This window comes from Phyllobates terribilis, unplaced genomic scaffold, assembly GCF_046119375.1.
Source record: "Phyllobates terribilis strain yellow unplaced genomic scaffold, ASM4611937v1 Scaffold_2__4_contigs__length_985480577, whole genome shotgun sequence".
Lineage (NCBI taxonomy): Eukaryota > Metazoa > Chordata > Amphibia > Anura > Dendrobatidae > Phyllobates > Phyllobates terribilis.
The window spans coordinates 750,881,270-750,901,980 of NW_027362762.1; the positions used below are offsets into that span (position 1 = coordinate 750,881,270).

The window sequence follows — 20,711 nt, forward strand, 5'->3', positions numbered from 1 at the left end:
GGTACCAATACTTTTGTCTGGCCCTTTTTTGGAGTTGTGTGTGAAATGATCAATGATTTGATTTTTGCTTCATTCTCCTTTGTGTTTTTGCCTTGCAAGCAAATTAAATGAAGATAATAATACCAAAGAATTTGTGATTGCAATCATTTTCAAGAAGAAACTGAGTATTATCTGACCGAATTGCAGGGGTGCCAATACTTTTGGCCACCACTGTATATAGTGTGACCAAGTTGTCAAGCACTTTCCAAGTGATGCTAAAATCCCTTGGAAAGCGCTTGACAACCCGCATGCGGAAATGCATGTGAAGAACGCTTCACATCCGCATGTCCCTGGCAGGAAAAACGCATGTAAAATCCTAAGAGAAGAAATAACATATGTAAGATTCTTCACATCACATAGGCATAATAAATAATATAAATACTCAGTAACAAACCTGTCACTGCGACCGTGTGTCCTCCACCGCAGGAAACCATCTTCACTTTACTGGATATGCCAGGAACGCGTTGAGGCTTTTTGTGATTTTCTAGCTTCTCAGCATTCAGACCAAGCTTCCCATTTTCAGGTTCCCCAAAGGTATATAGTTCACCCTCTTCTACAAAACAGAAGGTTCAGGCATTCAGGTTATACATATGCCTATACAAAATATTAGAGGGAACCGGTCATCTAATAAAACGTTATTAACCTGCAGATATGGGGTTAATTTGCAGTTTAATAGCGTTCTGAAGCTGCCTGGAGCCTACGCTAAGAGCCCCACTGCCGGGGGGATAATTTAACTTTATTTCTCCCGGCAGCCTCAGGCTTTCAGTCATGGAGGCGCAGCTTCAGTCACTGCTCAGTGCATTGTAGGAGGGGGACTGAAACTGTGCTGCCGCCACTGACTGACAGCTGACTCAGCATTACAGCCGGCTAACAACCAGTGCTGGAGGTGTGGTTTCAGCCGCCGCTTACTATGCACTGAGCGGTGACTGCAGCTGCTGGCCCATTCCTATGGCTGAAAGCCTGAGGTCACCGGAGTAATAAATTTAATTTCCTCCCTGGCAGCGGGACTCTCAGTGCGGGCGTCGGGCAGCTTCAGAACGCTTTTAACCCCTTATCAAGAGGTTAATTGCATTTTTTTACATGACAGTTTTCCTTTAAGGCAAGATTCTAGGGCTCCTGTCTTTGCTCTTAATTAAATTCCCACCGGAAACAGTAATATGGATCTGTGATATACTAAAAGAGGCCAAATTATAGATGCACAAAATAAAAAAGACAAAGAATATCCTAGAGTAAAAAATAATAGTTGCCCTCTCCCTAACAAAGCAATGTCATTTTACAAAGCCAGAAAGTTTAAAGGGGTTTTATAGAGCAGAGGGCGATCATGCGCACCGCCTCTCCATTCATTCTAATAGAAGCACCAGGTATAACCAAGCACTGCGCTCGCCAATCTCCAGCTATCCCAATAAGAATGAATGGAGCGGTAGTTCATTTGATGGACCTCTACTCTATTCAGCAGGGGCTCCTCAGAACTCTGGTTCTCGGGATTGGTGCGGTCAGACCTCAGAGAATTGGAAAATTATCCGCTTTTCTGTCAATTAGGGATGACTTTTAAACTTGAGAAAAACCCTTTAATATGAGGACTATACAGCCAATTTGATGTGGATTTTCAAAGCAAGTACACCGGTCTCATCACATTAATCTAATTTGAATTATGAAATCTTGTGACAGATCCCCTTTAACTATAATAAGGACCAGTCTGGTTTCCTTATGGTGTTCATTATTTTACTGGAAAAAAGTGTAGGTTGACTTACGTGTTACAAAAGCTGAATGGTAATAGCCACAGGAAATCCAAGAAATAGGCTTCCCAGCATCTATCTGGTGAGGAGTGCAGATGTTTTTCTCGTTACCAAGTCCCAGTTGACCTTCTGAATTTTCACCCCACATGTAAAGTTTGCCATCCGCTGAAATGAATCAGATATATTGCTTTCTTAATATTTGTTATTAATCATCAATAAATTCTCAGTGCTCTGGAGGAATATAAAGATCTTATGTTATTACCAGTATTACAAGCGGGCTCATTGCACAGGAGATTAGAAGGAGACAGAGATCGCCATTCAATTCACCTTCTTCTCATGATAAGTGTGTCCAATAACTTGGAGGTGTCAGCCCGCACGTATCAGATTATACAGCCAGCTCGAAAACTGACACTTGTAGTAATCGGGCAAAATGTTCTTTACCACTTTCTCTTACATACAAAATCAGGTTGGTGTAGGAAGTTGAAATTAAATGAGGGAGAGGCATATAACCTGCTGCCCGACACATTTAATGTTTCTTTTTTTCCAGTGGGAAAAATAGATCATTTGAAATGTAAAGACCTAATTAGAAGAGCCAATAATCAGTGAATTGGCCGCCCATCAGCCTGTCTAAACAGGCCTGAATCTCCAGACGAACGAGCAAAACACCTGTTCTTCAGGTGCCCACATAAAAATCATTGTTATGGGCAGCACATCGCCCTGTGTAAGGAGGTGAATTGCTGCTGATAATATGACACGGAATCATCATATTAACGATCAATCTGAGCGTATAGAATGTTTGCTGTCCTATCTAAATAAACCACTAAATGACTGTCAATCGGCCTTTATATAACTGATCAAAAGACATACAAATAATAAAAAAAAATGCCCCCAAAGGTGTCCACAACATTTAAGATGATAAACCCCATTAAAGTAATTTGGTCCATTTACAGAGAAACATTACATTCTACATTTATATATCAATATAATCTGAATATATTTAAAGGGTGTAAACTTCTTTTGAAAATCACATACCAGTAGGAACCCTAAAAAAGAAGAGACAAGTCACAAAGCAAACAGACAAGTCAACGCAACCATGCAGCACTACCTTTTCTAAAAGTAGTCCTACCAGACATGATGAAATTCTCTCTGGCTTAGAATAAAAAGGTGAAAAACCTTTTTAATATTAACGTAATGCAGATGTAGGATTGTTTAAAGTGGTAGGTAATAACATCTTCCCATTGAACTATCAACAGGATAAGTTCTAACTTCTAGATCGGTGGAGTCCGACCGCTGGGGTCCCAATGAATAGCCAGAAGAGAGCACTTTTATACCCGGTAGAATGGAGCAGCAGTGTCCGTGCGCGACTGCTGCTCCATTCATTCCCTGTGAGACTTCTGGAAAAAGCAGAGTACAGCGCTCCAGCAGTCCCATAGAGAATGAATGAAGCAGCAGACGCTTGTGCACACTGACACTTATGTAATGGGAATAAAAGTGCCCCTTTCTGGCTACTGGTGGGCGTCTGAACAGTCAGACCTCCAGTGATGTAGAAGCAAGCACCTATGCTGTAAATAGTTAATAACTGCTTCCCAGCAGAATACCCCTTTAAAGGCTGGTAAATTAAGGCTGCACATGCTGAAAATGTTTGATGATAACATATATTCTTCTTATTTTGTTCTGATGCAATGAGTACAATACATGGATCCAAATCCTAATCACATCAATATATATGTGTGGCTTAGTTTGGGCCTTAAGCAGGTTGTCCCATGATTGACGTTAATGGCATATCCACAGGATATTATTTATTACTATGCTGGCTTATATAGCGCCATCATTAGTGTTGAGCATTCCGATACTGTAATATCAGGTATCGGCATTCCGATACTGAGTTCCGATATTTTTACAATATCGGATACCGGAATCGGAAGTTCCCATAATGCCTGCGCTCTGCAGTGTCTCTGAAGGATGACAAGCTGGATGGCAGCGCTCAGCTGCGATCCAGCCTGTCATCAGAATGCCATCCCAGCGTGGGAGAATTCTCCTGATTGTTTAAAAGCCGGCGGTTTTTTACCGCCCGCCGGCTTTTTACCGCCCGTCGGCTTTTAAACAATCACTCAGCCCCATACTGCTTCCCCGCAGCCTCCCGCCGCTCCCCCCGCCACCTCCCATCCCGATCGTAAGTTAGGACCGGGCGGGGAGCACAGCACCAAGGAGCGGGGAGCGAAGGACCTGGGCGGGGAAGCCGGCAATGAAAAGACTTCACCGCCGGCTTTCCCGTTCTGTGCTGCTCTTTCCCGCCGGTTATTTCAAATGAACAGCTGAGGTATCAGGTTATGCCGATCAGCTGTTCATTTGAAGTAGCCGCGGTGCCCTCAGAGGGTTCATGTGAGTTCATGCTTGACTGCATTGCATGAACTCACATGAACTTTCCCACGGCCGCACAGGTCAGCCACACCTCGCAGACCATCAGCCCGTCATGATTGGTGTGTGCGTGCAGGCAGACATAGGCCGATGTGACACTACTACTCCCATCGGCCTATGTCTGTCCCCCGTCCACCTGTGCCAGCAGGATCAGCTCGATGGGAGCAGTAGTTCCCATCAGCCTGATCCTGCTATTTAAATTGCCCTACTGTGTCCCCAATAAATTTTAAATACATGTCATTGGTGGCCAGTGGTTACCTAAAATAAATTAGTTCATATATTACCTGTCCCCGCCGATCGCCACCTAAAATAAAGTAAAAAATAAAAAACTACACCTATACTCACCTAGACACCTAATTCCCCGAAGCCATCGATCTCCTGTAATAAAATATAAAATAATAAACCACAACCTTATCCTTACCCCTCCGTAGTAGTCCACGAGTGTCCCACGATGATCTCCAGTTTAGAGCAGCCACATAGAATGTGACCGCCCTGAACCGCTGCCACCGCTAGAATGATGGGGCCGTAAAGCAGCCCCGTCATTGCATAAGAGGGTTCGCCGGAGTTCAGGCAGCGCTGCTCCTGTTAGCTCCTTTACGGCACTGCTGTACCGTGAGAAATTCCCACGGTACAGCAGTGCCGTAAAGGAGGTCTCCGGAGCTGCGCTGACTGAATGCACTCCGGTGACCTCAGTCAGGGGCTCCCGCTGCCGGGAGCGGACGTGTTCCCGGCAGTGTGAGCTTACAGCAGCCATGCACAGCTGTCACCATCTCCAGATGTGACAGCTGTGCATGGGAGATCAGCGCAGGAACGTGGACAGGTAACTATTTTTTTTTTAGTAAACTAAGAATTAAATAAAATGGTGTGTTTTATTTCAAATAAATTATTTTTTTCTGAGTGTAGTGTGTGTTTTTTCTTTTTAACACTTTGTAGGTTAGTAATGGGGGTGTCTTATAGACGCCCATCATTACTAACCTGGGCTTCATGGCAGCTGGCGCTGACATGAACCCCAACCCTATTACCCCCTGCCACCGCACCAGGGCAGCGTGGAAGAGCGATGCTAAGTGCCAGAATTGGCGCATCCTATGGATGCGCCATTTCTGGGGTGACTGACGGCTGGTGTTTCTAGCCTGGGAGGGGGCCAATATTCATGGCACCCTTCCTGGGCTATTAATATCAGCCCCAGCTGTCTGCCTAGCCTTTGCTAGCTATTAAAATAGGGGGGGACCCCACGTCATTTTTTTGGGGGGGTCTCCCATTTTAATAGCTAGTAAAGGCTAGGTATTCTGCTGGGGGCTGATATTAGTAGCCTGGAAAGCTCCGTGGGTATTACCCCCTTCCCAGGCTTCAAACATCTGCCCCAGCTGTCTGCTTAACCTCCGCTAGAGACTAAAATTATGGGGAACCCCACGCCAATTTTTCTTAATAAATCCTTTATTTTAACACTAAATGACACTTGAGGGGTTAATAAAGATGCAGTCCCTAAATTATTATTTATTTTTTAATTAATTTTTACCAAAAATTTTGACGTGGGCTTTGCCATATTTTTGTATGCCAGCCAGGTACAGAATCCAGGAACGGGCTGCCCCCAACTCCCAGCTGTCTATTTGTACTTGGCCGGACACAACAATATAGGAATTTCATGAAATAATTAAAAAAAAATTGACGTGGGGCTTCGCCCTATATTTGTGTCCAGCCAGGTACAGCATCCAGGAACGGGCTGCCCCCAACCACCAGCTGCCTATTTGTACCTAGCCGGACACAACAATATAGGGAAGCCCTTTTTTTTAAATTATTTCATGAAATAATTTAAAAAAAAATTGACGTGGGGCTTCGCACTATATTTGTGTCCAGCCAGGTACAGCAGGCAGGAACGGGCTGCCCCCAACCACCAGCTGACTATTTGTACCTGGACGGACACAACAATATAGGGAAGCCCTTTTTATCTTATTTCATGCATTTCATGAAATAATTTAAAAAAAAAATACGTGGGGCTTCGCCCTATTTTTGTGTCCAACCAGGTACAACTAGGCAGCTGGGGGCTGGAATCCGCAGCGCAGGGAGACCCAAGCTTTCTGGGCCCCACCCGCTGCAAATTGCAGTCCGCAGCCACCCCGGAAAATGGCGCGTTCATAGAAGCGCCATCTTCTGGCGCTGTACCCAACTCATCCAGGGCCCTGGTGCGGTGGCTCACTGGGTAATAAAGGGGTTAGGGCCAGCTTGGTATTATCAGCCAATATTAGACATGACCGCCATGAATTTCTAGTAAAGTATTTAAAAAAAAAACACAAACACCCAGAATAAAGTCCTTTAATTGAAATAAAGACACAATTCTTTATTGTTCTAAATTAAACCATACTTACCATTACGCCCATTCCAGCTGAACCCAATGATCTCCTGCAATAAAAGAAAAATAATAAACCAACATCATCCTTACCTTTCCATGGTTCCCAGGACAGCTTCAGCTCTGCTACATCGAGATGACAGGCTGGACCGCAGCCGAAAGCAGCCATCCAGCCTGTCATCCCGCAGACACTGAGAAGCGCAGGCATGCTTGCGCTCCTCAGTGTCAGGATGTGACGGCATCCAGATGAGCCGAGTCTCTCACGCTCAAGGCATGCGCAGGAAAATTCTCCCACGCTGTCAGTAACGTGCATGAGGTGAGCTGAGTTCATTGTCGGCTCATCTGGATGCCGTCACAGCCAGACACTGAGGAGCGCAAGCATGCCTGCGCTTCTCAGTGTCTGCGGGATGACAGGCTGGATGGCAGCTTTCTGCTGCGGTCCAGCCTGTCATCTCGATGTAGCAGAGCTGGAGCTGTCCTGGGAACCATCGAAAGGTAAGGATGATGTTGCTTTATTATTTTATTTTTATTGCAGGAGATCGTTGGCTTCAGCTGGAATGGGCGTACTGGTAAGTATGGTTTAATTTAGAACAATAAAGAATTGTGTCTTTATTTCAATTAAAGGACTTTATTCTGGGTGTTTGTGGTTTTTTTTTAACTTTGACTATGGGGTTAGTAATGGGGGTGTCTTATAGACGCCTCTCCATTACTAACCTGGGCTTGATGTCAGCTGGCATTATAAGCTGACATCAACCCCAGCCCTATTACCCCACTGCCACCGCTACAGGGCAGTGGGAAGAGCGAGGCTAAGTGCCAGAATTGACGCATCCTATGGATGCGCCATTTCTGGGGCAGCTGACGGCTGGTGTTTCTAGCCTGGGAGGGGGCCAATATTCATGGCACCCTTCCTGGGCTATTAATATCAGCCCCCAGCTGTCTGCCTAGCCTTTGCTAGCTATTAAAATAGGGAGGACCCCACGTCATTTTTTTGGGGGGGGTCCCCCATTTTAATAGCTAGTAAAGGCTAGGTATTCAGCTGGGGGCTGATATTAGTAGTCTGGGAAGATCCGTGGGTATTACCCCCTTCCCAGGCTTCAAACATCTGCCCCAGCCGTCGGCTTAACCTCCGCTAGAGACTAAAATTACGGGGAACCTGACGCCAGTTTTTATTTTAATAAATCCATTATTTTAACACTAAATGACAAGTACAGTAACCAACACTGTCACTGTACTTATTATATATGTGACTGACATGTTTCTATCTATCTAATCTATGTGTGATGCTCTATTATTTCTGTTGTAAATTGTCGGGTACGGCTGCTGAATTGCCGGCCGGCTTTTTTAAAGAGACGGTGCATGAAAACACTAATATTTTTTAAATAAATCCTTTACACTAAATGACAAGTACAGTAAGCAACACTGTCACTGTACTTCTTATATATGTGACTGACATGTTTCTATGTATCTAATCTATGTGTGATGCTCTATCTTTCTGTTCTAAATTGTCGGGTACTGCTGCTGAATTGCCGGCCGGCTTTTTTAAAGAGACGGTGCATGAAAACACTAATATTTTTTTTAATAAATCCTTTACACTAAATGACAAGTACAGTAAGCAACACCATCACTGTACTTCATATATATGTGACTGACATGTTTCTATCTATCTAATCTATGTGTGAAGCTCTATTATTTTTGTTATAAATTGTCGGGTACCGGTGTATGCCGCTGCTGAATTGCCGGCTTTTCATGTTTCACTGTGAGCACTGTTCCCATCGATTAGGGCAACCACCTCCCCCAAGACATTCTACATTATTGTTAGCTGTTTTCCTTCATGTAGAATTAACCTACAAGGAAAGAAAGGGTTTATTTTCATTCCGATATTTGTGTCCCATTGACTTGCATTGGTTTCCGGTATCGGAATCGGCGATATCCGATACTTTTTGGGTATCGGCCCGATCCAATCCGATCCGATATTTCCTGATATTGGAAGGCATCGCTCAACACTAGCCATTATATTCCGCAGCACTTTATAGACATAGTCATCACTGTCCCTATCGGGGCTCAAAATATAAATTCCCTATCAGTATGTCTTTGGAATATGGGAGGAAATCAGAGAACCCGGAGGAAACCCACGCAAACACGGGGAGAACACATGCCATGAATCTCAACTCTGGGATCTGCACCTATCTCCAGAGAGGGAATCCTCCGATCCGACTGGTGCAGCAGTGACAGGAGAGATGGCTGCATATGTGCTTCTCTCAGAGATTTATGGTATATCCTATAGAAATGCCATTAATGTCAATCATGACACAACTTCTTTAAAAATGCAGTAATTTTTTTTTCACTACATTGCAAAAGCTTTAACCTTTTTTTTTTTTTTTTTTAAATGGCAACATTGTGGAGTATATCTACACCGTGTTCCAAATTATTATGCAAAAAGTGTTTAGGAGTGATAAGGGAAGAATTTGTTTGTTTGTCAGTTAAACTCATTGATGGTGATGTGTGTCGGGGCTCTTTATATCACTGTAAGCAATTGCAGACACCTGTGCTAATTAGTTTGGCAGGTGTGTCCAATGAAAGGCAAGACTACTTACAAAGGCTGTCCCACATTATTAAGCAGCCTACATTTTCTGCCAAAATGGGAAAGAAAAAGGATGTGTCGGCTGCTGAGAAGCAACAAATTGTGGAGTGTTTAGGTCAAGGCATGAGTACAATCAACATTGCCAAGACACTTCATCCTGATCATCGCACAATCAAGAAGTATGTAGCTGATTCACAGTACACACGTGTGCGTGCTGATAAGGGAAAATTGAGGACTCTTTTCTACAGGCAATTACGTCAGGTTAAAAGAGCAGCGGCAAAAAAGCCTTGTCATAGCAGCAGACAAGTTTTTGAAGCTGCTGGTGCCTCCAACGTCCCCCGAACAACAAGATGCAGGTCCTTCAGAGGTTTGCAGCTGTGCGCAAGCCATCCTGTCGACCTCCTCTATCCACTGCACACAAGCAGAAATGGCTCCAGTGGGCCAAACAATACATGAAGACTGACTTCAAAACTGTTTTGTTCACCGATGAGTGCCGTGCAACGCTCGATAGTCCAGATGGATGGAGTGGAGGATGGCTGGTTGATGGACACCCCGTGCAAACACGGCTACGGCGCCAACAAGGAGGAGCTGGAGTAATGTTTTGGGCTGGAATCATGGGGCGAGAGATTGTCGGCCCCTTTAGGATCCCTGAAGGGGTAAAGATGAACTCCATAATGTATGTTGAGTTTCTCAAACAGCACTTCCTGCCATGGTTCAAGAAGAAGAACCGTGCATTCCGCAGAAAGATCATTTTCATGCATGATAATGCACCGTCTCATGCTGCACATAACACATCTGCATCTCTGGCTGATATGGGCATAAAAGGGGACAAACTTATGGTGTGACCCCCATGCTCCCCTGACCTTAACCCCATTGAGAACCTCTGGAGCATCATCAAAAGGAGTGTCTATGATGGTGGGAGGCAGTTCACATCTAATCAACAGCTCTGGGAGGGTATTCTGTCCTCATGCAAAATAATTGAAGCAGAAACCATCCAAAACCTGACAAATTCAATGGACGAGAGAGTTCAGAAGCTCCTTTCGAACAAGGGGTCCTATGTGCATATGTAACATCACCTAGAATAAAGTTTTGAGTTGAAAACAGTTTGATTTCAGTTTGTAATAACCTGCTAATGCTTATAATTTCAAAAATGACCATTTTTTTGTTCTTTATTAAAATGAAAAGGTTGAAAACTCTGCTGTGCATAATAATTTGGAACATGCATTTTGAGTGCAGTTTGAGTGTTTTATTTTTTTAAAAAACATACTGTTATCATAGGCAGTTTGTACAAAAACCTTTCAATTGTACTCTAATAGTTATTTGACTGGAAAATTACAATGACTGCAATTCATATAGGTAATTTGGGAAAATCTGAGAAAATATTATTTGCATAATAATTTGGAACACAGTGTATAATATAGTCGGCTAAGCGTCCCTCTGTCTGAAGCCTTTATAGACTGTGCATGGGCGACGAGCAGTCTGGCTCCAGACAGAACAACGTTTGGAGCCGTTACAGGTAAGAGGAGTGTATGGCGCCGGAGATCGCAGTACGCGTAGACACTGAACGCATACCGCAATCTCCGGCGCCATACTTACATACTTACCTGACTGGGAGGAGCGTTGCTTCGGCGCCTCTCTCTTAGCTGGAGACCGGGGCAGGAGTGAGGCGTCAGATCGGCGCATGCGCATAGCGCTATCCGGTGCCATTTTAATGAAGACACATTTGCAGTGTTGGGGGGTGAGGGGACCATGCATACCAGGATTGGGGGAAGAGGGGGCCACACATACCAGGATTGTTGGGTGAGGGGACCATGCATACCAGGATTGGGGGGTGAGGGGACCATGCATACCAGGATTGGGGGGTGAGGGGACCATGCATACCAGGATTGGGGGGGTGAGGGGACCATGCATACCAGGATTGGGGGGTGAGGGGACAATGCATACCATGATTGGGGGGTGAGGGGATCATGCATACCAGGATTGGGGGGATGAGTGGTACCACACATACCATTATTGGGGGATGAGGGGACCATGCATACAAGGATAGGTGGGTGAGGGGTGCCATACATACCAGAATAGGGATGAGGGGTACCATACATACCAGGATATGAATGCGGGGTACCATGCATACCAGGATGAGGGATGGGGTGCCATGCATACCAGGATGAGGGATTGGGTGACATGCATTCCAGGATGAGGGGTACCATACATACCAGGATAGGGATGAGGGGTACCATAAATACCAGGATAGGGATGAGGGGTACCATGTATACCAGAATTGGGGATGAGGGATACCATATATACCAGGATTGGGGATGAGGGATACCATGTATACCAGGATTGGGGATGAGGGGCCCATGCATACCAGGATTGGGGGGTGAGGGGTGCCATGCATAACAGAATAGGGATGAGGGGTAGCATACATATCAGGATAACAGGATAGGAATGCAGGGTACCATGCATACCAGGATGAGGGATGCGGTGCCATGCATACCAGGATGAGGGATTGGTTGCCATGCATTCCAGGATGAGGGGTACCATGTATATCAGGATTGGGGATGAGGGGTACCATGTATACCAGGATTGGAGGGTGAGGGGTGCCATGCATAACAGAATAGGGATGAGGGGTACCATGCATACCAGGATGAGGAATGGGGTGCCATGCATACCAGGATGAGGGATGGGGTGCCATGCATACTAGAATAGGGATGAGGGGTACCATACATACCAGGATAGGGATGAGGAGTACCATAAATACCAGGATAGGTATGAGGAGTACCATGTATACCAAGATTGGGGATGAGGGGTACCATGTATACCAGGATTGGGGATGAGGGGTACCATGTATACCAGGATTGGGGATGAGGGGTACCATGTATACCAGGATAGGGATGATGAGTTCCATGCATACAAGAATAGGGATGAGGGGTACCATACATACCAGGATAGGAATGCAGGGTACCATGCATTCCAGGATGAGGGATGGGGTGCCACGCATACCAGGATGAGTGATTGGGTGCCATGCATTCCAGGATGAGGGGTACCATACATAATAGAATAGGGATGAGGGGTACCATACATACCAGGATAGGAATGAGGGGTACCATACATACCAGGATAGGGATGAGGGGTACCATGTATATTAGGATTGGGGATGAAGGGTATCACATATACCAGGATTGGGGACGGGGGGCCCATGCATACCAGGATAGGGATGGGGAGTGCCATGCATACCAGGATTGGGATGAGGGAGCCATGCATACCAGAATTGGGGATGACTGAGTCATGCATACCAGGATTGGGGATGAGGGGTACCATGCATACCAGGATTGGGGATGAGGGAGCCATGCATACCAGGATTGGGGATGACGGGTGCCATGCATACCAGGATTGGGGATGACGGGTGCCATGCATACCAGGATTGGGGATGAGGGACCCATGCATACCAGGATGGGGGTGAGGGGTGCCATGCATATCAGGATTGGGGATGAGGGAGCCATGCATACCAGGGTTGGGGATGAGGGGTGCCATGCATATCAGGATTGGGGATGAGGGGCCCATGCATACCAGGATGGGGGTGAGGGGTGCCATGCATATCAGGATAGAGAATGAGGGAGCCATGCATACCAGGATTGGGGATGAGGGGTGCAATGCATATCAGGATAGGGAATGAGGGAGCCATGCATACCAGTATTGGGGATGTGGGGTGCCATGCATATCGGAATTGGGGATGAGGGGTGCCATGCATGCCGGGATTGGGGATGAGGGGTGCCATGCATACCGGGATTGGGGATGAGGGTGCCATGCATACCGGGATTGGGGATGAGGGTGCCATGCATACCGGGATTGGGGATGAGGGGTGCCATGCATACCAGGATTGGGGATGAGGGGCCAATGCATATCAGGATTTGGGGTGAGGGAGCCATGCATACCAGGATTGGGGATGAGGGAGCCATGCATACCAGGATTGGGGATGAGGGAGCCATGCATACCAGGATTGGGGATGAGGGGTGCCATGCATACCAGGATTGGGGATGAGGGGTGCCATGCATACCAGGATTGGGGTGAGGGGTGCCATGCATACCAGGATTGGGGATGAGGGGTGCCATGCATACCGGGATTGGGGATGAGGGGTGCCATGCCTACCGGGATTGGGGATGAGGGGTGCCATGCATACCGGGATTGGGGATGAGGGGTGCCATGCATACCGGGATTGGGGATGAGGGGTGCCATGCATACCGGGATTGGGGATGAGGGGTGCCATGCATACCAGGATGGGGGTGAGGGGTGCCATGCATACCAGGATGTGGGTGAGGGGCCCATGCATACCAGGATGTGGGATACCATGCATACCAAGATTGGGGGTGATGGGTGCCATGCATACCAGGATTGGGGATGAGGGGTGCCATGCCTTCCAGGATTGGGCGTGAGGGGTGCCATGCATACCAGGATTGGGGGTGAGGGGTGCCATGCATACTAGGATTGGGGGTGAGGGGTGCCATGCATACCAGGACTGGGGGTGAGGGGTGCCATGCATACTAGGATTGGGGGTGAGGGGGGCCATGCATACTAGGATTGGGGGTGAGGGGTGCCATGCATACCAGGATTGGGGGTGAGGGGTGCCTTGCATACCAGGATTGGGGGTGAGGGGTGCCATGCATACTAGGATTGGGGGTGAGGGGTGCCATGCATACCAGGATTGGGGGTGAGGGGTGCCATGCATACCAGGATTGGGGGTGAGGGGTGCCATGCATACCAGGATTGGGGGTGAGGGGTGCCATGCATACCAGGATGGGGATGAGGTGTGCCATGCGTACCAGGATAGGATGGTGGGGACAGGAGGGGGGCAACATAAATACCAGGATGGGGGCAACACATACCAGCATGGGAGACCATATACCAATAAAAATGCTCGCCACCCGGTCATAGAACGGGTTCAAAAGCTAGTCTATAATATAACCAGGGATGTGTCCTTCTGTCCGAAACCTCTAAAGACTGCACAGGCTCAGAATGGCGGCATGACGACAATATGTCCAGGACAAGAGAGATAGAAAGAAAGAGACAAATTCGTTGAGTACACCCCATATTATCAGTACATTATACATACAGCGCTCAGCTTAAGTGAGTACACGCCCCTGTGTTCTTAGTACGTTATACATACAGCGCTCAGTGTGAGTACACACCCCTGTATTCTCAGTAGGTTATACATACAGCGCTCAGCATAAGTGAGTACACCCCCCTGTATTCATAGTACGTTATACTGTATTCTCAGTATGTTATATATACAGAACTCAGCGTAAGTGAGTACACCCCCCTGTATTCTCAGTACGTTATACATACAGGGCTCAGCGTAAGTGAGTACACCCCCATGTATTCTCAGTATGTTATATATACAGCGCTCAGCGTAAGTGAGTACATCCCCTGTATTCTCAGTACATTATATATACAGCGCTCAGAGTGAGTACACCCCCTGTATTCTCAGTGCATTATACATACAGCACTTAGCGTAAGTGATTACACCCCCTTTATTCTCAGTACGTTATACATACAGCGCTCAGCGTAAGTGAGCACACCTCCTGTATTCTCAGTACGCTATATATACAGTGCTCTGCGTGAGTACACCCCCTGTATTCCCAGTACGTTATATATACAGCATTCAGCGTGGGTACACCCCCATGTATTCTCAGTACGTTATACATACAGCGCTCAGTGTAAGTGAGTACACCCCCTGTATTCTCAGTACGTTATATATACAGCGCTCAGCGTGAGTACACCCCCCTGTATTCACAGTATGTTATACATACAGCGCTCAGCGTAAGTGAGCACACCCCCTGTATTCTCAATACGTTATACATACAGCGCTCAGCAAGAGTACACCCCCTGTATTCTCAGTACGTTATACATACAGCGCTCAGCGTAAGTGAGTACACCCCCATGTATTCTCAGTATGCTATATATATACAGCGCTCAGCGTAAGTGAGTACACCCCCTGTATTCTCAGTACGTTATACATACAGTGCTCAGCGTAAGTGATTACACCCCCATGTATTCTCAGTATGCTATATATATATATACACAGCACTTAGCGTAAGTGATTACACCCCCTGTATTCTCAGAACGTTATACATACAGCACTCAGCGTAAGTGATTAAATCCCCTGTATTCTCAGTACGTTATATATACAGTGCTCTGCGTGAGTACACCCCCTGTATTCTCAGTACGTTATACATACAGCTCTCAGCGTGGGTACACCCCCATGTATTCTCAGTACGTTATACACACAGCGCTCAGCGTAAGTGAGTACACCCCCCTGTATTCACAGTACGTTATACATACAGGGCTCAGTGTAAGTGAGTACACCCCCCTGTATTCTCAGTATGTTATATATACAGCGCTCAATGTAAGTGAGTACACCCCCTGTATTCTCAGTACGTTATACATACAGCGCTCAGCGTAAGTGAGCATACCCCCTGTATTCTCAGTACGTTATATATACAGCGCTCAGCGTGAGTACACCCCCTGTATTCTCAGTACGTTATACATACAGCGCTCAACGTGAGTACACCCCCTGTATTCTCAGTACACTATATATACAGCGCTCAGCGTGAGTACACCCCCTGTATTCTCAGTGCATTATACATACAGCACTTAGCGTAAGTGATTACACCCCCTGTATTCTCAGTACGTTATATATACAGCGCTCAGCGTGAGTACAACCCCTGTATTCTCAGTACACTATATATACAGCGCTCAACGTGAGTACACCCCCTGTATTCTCAGTACACTATATATACAGCGCTCAGCGTGAGTACACCCCCTATATTCTCAGTGTATTATACATACAGCACTTAGCGTAAGTGATTACACCCCCTGTATTCTCAGTACGTTATACATACAGCGCAACTACACCCCCTGTATTCTCAGTACGAAATACATACAGAGCTCAGCGTGAGTACACCCCCTGTATTCTCAGTATGTTATATATACAGCGCTCAGCGTAAGCGAGTACACCCCCTGTATTCTCAGTACGAAATACATACAGAGCTCAGCGTGAGTACACCCCCTGTATTCTCAGTATGTTATATATACAGCGCTCAGAGTAAGCGAGTACACCCTCCTGTATTCTCAGTACGCTATAAAAACAGTTATCAGCGCAAGTGAGTAACACCCCCTGTATTCTCAGTACGTTATACACACAGCGTTCAGCGTGAGTACACCCCCTGTATTCTCAGTATGTTATATATACAGCGCTCAGCGTAAGCGAGTACACCCTTCTGTATTCTCAGTACGAAATACATACAGAGCTCAGCGTGAGTACACCCCCTGTATTCTCAGTACGCTATACAAACAGCGCTCAGCGCAAGTGAGTACACCCCCTGTATTCTCAGTATGTTATATATACAGCGCTCAGCGTAAGCAAGTATACCCTCCTGTATTCTCAGTACGCTATAAAAACAGTTCTCAGCGCAAGTGAGTAACACCCCCTGTATTCTCAGTACGTTATATATACAGCGCTCAGCGTAAGCAAGTACACCCTCCTGTATTCTCAGTACGCTATAAAAACAGTTCTCAGCGCAAGTGAGTAACACCCCCTGTATTCTCAGTACGTTATATATACAGCGCTCAGCGTGAGTACACCCCCTCTATTCTCAGTACGCTATACAAACAGTGCTCAGCGCAAGTGAGCATACCCCCTGTATTCTCAGTACGTTATATATACAGCGCTCAGCGTGAGTACACCCCCTGTATTCTCAGTACGTTATACATACAGCGCTCAACGTGAGTACACCCCCTGTATTCTCAGTACACTATATATACAGCGCTCAGCGTGAGTACACCCCCTGTATTCTCAGTGCATTATACATACAGCACTTAGCGTAAGTGATTACACCCCCTGTATTCTCAGTACGTTATACATACAGCGCAACTACACCCCCTGTATTCTCAGTACGAAATACATACAGAGCTCAGCGTGAGTACACCCTCTGTATTCTCAGCATGTTATATATACAGCGCTCAGAGTAAGCGAGTACACCCTCCTGTATTCTAAGTACGCTATAAAAACAGTTCTCAGCGCAAGTGAGTAACACCCCCTGTATTCTCAGTACGTTATACACACAGCGCTCAGCGTGAGTACACCCCCTGTATTCTCAGTATGTTATATATACAGCGCTCAGCGTAAGCGAGTACACCCTTCTGTATTCTCAGTACGAAATACATACAGAGCTCAGCGTGAGTACACCCCCTGTATTCTCAGTAAACTATACAAACAGCGCTCAGCGCAAGTGAGTACACCCCCTGTATTCTCAGTATGTTATATATACAGCGCTCAGAGTAAGCGAGTACACCCTCCTGTATTCTCAGTACGCTATAAAAACAGTTCTCAGCGCAAGTGAGTAACACCCCCTGTATTCTCAGTACGTTATATATACAGCGCTCAGCGTGAGTACACCCCCTGTATTCTCAGTACGTTATATATACAGCGCTCAGCGTGAGTACACCCCCTGTATTCTCAGTACGTTATATATACAGCGCTCAGCGTGAGTACACCCCCTGTATTCTCAGTACGTTATACATACAGCGCTCAGCGTGAGTACACCCACTGTATTCTCAGTACGTTATACACACAGCACTCAGCGTAAGTACACCCACTGTATTCTCAGTATGTTATACACACAGCGCTCAGCGTGAGTACACCCACTGTATTCTCAGTACGTTATACACACAGCGCTCAGCGTAAGTGAGTACACCAACTGTATTCGCAGTACATTATACATACAGCTCTCAGCGTGGGTACACCCCCCTGTATTCTCAGTATGTTATATATACAGCGCTCAGCGTAAGCGAGTACACCCCCTGTATTCTCAGTACATTATATATACAGCGCTCAGCGTGAGTACACCCCCCTGTATTCTCAGTACATTATACATACAACACTTAGCGTAATTGATTACACCCCCTGTATTCTCAGTACGTTATATATACAGCGCTCAGCGTGAGTACACCCCCATGTATTCTCAGTATATTATATATACAGCGCTCAGCGTGAGTACACCCCCTGTATTCTCAGTACATTATATATACAGTGCTCAGCGTGAGTACACCCCCTGTATTCTCAGCACGTTATACATACAGTGCTCAGCGTGAGTATAGCCTCCTGTATTCTCAGTACGTTATATATACAGCGCTCAGAGTGAGTACACCCCCTGTATTCTCAGTATGTTATATATACAGCGCTCAACGTAAGTGATTAAACCCCCTGTATTCTCAGTACGTTATACATACAGCGCTCAGCGTGAGTACACCCCCTGTATTCTCAGTACGTTATACATACAGCGCTCAGCGTAAGTGAGCACACCCCCTGTATTCTCAGTACGTTATATATACAGTGCTCAGAGTGAGTCCACCCCCTGTATTCTCAGTATATTATACATACAGCGTTCATCGTGAGTACACCTCCTGTATTCTCAGCATGTTATACACACAGCGCTCAGCGTGAGTATAGCCTCCTGTATTCTCAGTACGTTATATATACAGCGCTCAGAGTGAGTACACCCCCTGTATTCTCAGTACGTTATATATACAGCGCTCAGAGTGAGTACACCCCCTGTATTCTCAGTATGTTATATATACAGCGCTCAACGTAAGTGATTAAACCCCCTGTACTCTCAGTAAGTTATACATACAGCGCTCAGCGTGAGTACACACCCTGTATTCTCAGTAAGTTATACACACAGCGCTCAGTGTAAGTGAGTACACCCCCTGTATTCTCAGTACGTTATTACACACAGCACTCAGCGTGGGTACACCCCCATGTATTCTCAGTACGTTATACACACATCGCTCAGCGTAAGTGAGTACACCCCCCTGAATTCTTAGTACATCTCATACATGCTGGACGGGTCCTTCTGTCCGAAGCCGGGATGGGTGGCGCCTGCGCAGTGAGGCGCCGGAGTCAGCATGTGTGCATACTACACTACGGCGCCATTTTATTGAAGACACTGTATATGCGAATTCGTGGACAAGGTCTTTAAAAAAAATGGTGCAGGATAGCGCGGTATGCGCACGTGCTGACTCCGGCGCCATTAATAAAATTAAAAATGTACCAATAAAAATGCTCGCCACCTGGGCGTACAACGGGTTCAATAGCTGGTATAATATATTGGGCAACAATCAGACTCATTTTCAAGCTGCCCGTTAGAGCACGAGCCAGCTGTGTAGAACTCGTGTGCCCGCTGTGATAGTTTTTTGAGAAATTATCGGTATAAGGCGAGAGGTAAAGCCCAGTTGGATGTAAATGTCGCAGTGAACGACAATTTGGAGCCACACAAGATTTGTATGATAACACTTCACTAGACAGCAGGCAGACTGTTGTCCTGAAAATCTCAGGAGAAAGATAAGCAAAGCCCCCCTGGTGAGGGGAATATCTACATGTCACATTGCAGAAGGTTATACGAGAAATACAAATAAGTGACTGCTCCAAAGATCAGAGAATGATAACGCTGCGTCTCCTACCCGTCAGGACTGCAGATGTATTGGATCCAGCTGACAGCTGTTTGATCTTGCACTGCCCGTTAAAGAAGGTAATTTCATGAAAGCTTGATCTTTCTGTGGTGTCACCGAGTCCCAGCTGTCCTTCACTATTCCAGCCCGAAGAGAAAACCTTTCCTTGTGCTATAAAAGACCAAACATACAAGTACACCTTGTTATTTCCTCAAGACAACTACTAGCTACTGATCTGCAAAGGCTTCTGTGCTTCTCATCACACCGTACAGCGACCTCCAGACACAGCAGAATCACTCAGCAGTCCTGATGTAAGGCACTGACTAACAAGGCCATGCTCCAGATGCTTCAGGATACTTGTAGAAAGAAAAAGATCTGAGCCTGTTGTCAGTTAGATCTACATTACCGGCCGTTACTGCAGGATGACGCTCGTGTAGATATCCTTCATGCATCTGCCACAAGCCACTCTGCTAACACATACAGTACAGACCAAAAGTTTGGACCCACCTTCTCATTTAAAGATTTTTCTGTATTTTCATGACTATGAAAATTGTACATTCACATTGAAGGCATCAAAACTATGAATTAACACATGTGGAATTATATACTTAACAAAAAAGTGTGAAACTACTGAAAATATGTCTTATATTCTAGGTTCTTCAAAGTAGCCACCTTTTGCTTTGATGACTGCTTTGCACACTCTTGGCATTCTCTTGATGAGCTTCAAGAGGTAGTCACCGGAAATGGTCTTCCAACAATCTTGAAGGAGTTCCCAGAGATGCTTAGCACTTGTTGGCCCTTTTGCCTTCACTCTGCGGTCCAGCTCACCCCAAACCATCTCGATTGGGTTCAGGTCTGCTGACTGTGGAGGCCAGGTCATCTGGCGTAGCACCCCATCACTCTCCTTCTTGGTCAAATAGCCCTTACACAGCCTGGAGGTGTGTTTGGAGTCATTGTCCTGTTGAAAAATAAATGATGGTCCAACTAAACGCAAACTGGATGGAATAGCATGCCGCTGCAAGATGCTGTGGTAGCCATGCTGGTTCAGTATGCCTTCAATTTTGAATAAATCCCCAACAGTGTCACCAGC

At 46.1% G+C, this 20,711-nt stretch overlaps 1 protein-coding gene across 2 annotated transcripts in view; it reads right to left on the bottom strand.

The window, feature by feature from the left end:
* LOC141228087 (X-linked retinitis pigmentosa GTPase regulator-like) overlaps nt 1-20,711 on the bottom strand; it is a 127,367-nt gene that overhangs the window by 47,879 nt on the left and 58,777 nt on the right. The window contains exons 5-7 of one of the 2 annotated variants that reach the window (XM_073667291.1): nt 19,634-19,792; nt 1,791-1,940; nt 434-592 (exon numbers count right to left, since the gene is read on the bottom strand). In XM_073667291.1, the coding sequence (XP_073523392.1) occupies nt 434-592; nt 1,791-1,940; nt 19,634-19,792 (468 nt within the window). The remainder of the gene's footprint in view (nt 1-433; nt 593-1,790; nt 1,941-19,633; nt 19,793-20,711) is intronic. The other variant, XM_073667292.1, reaches the window with a different exon arrangement.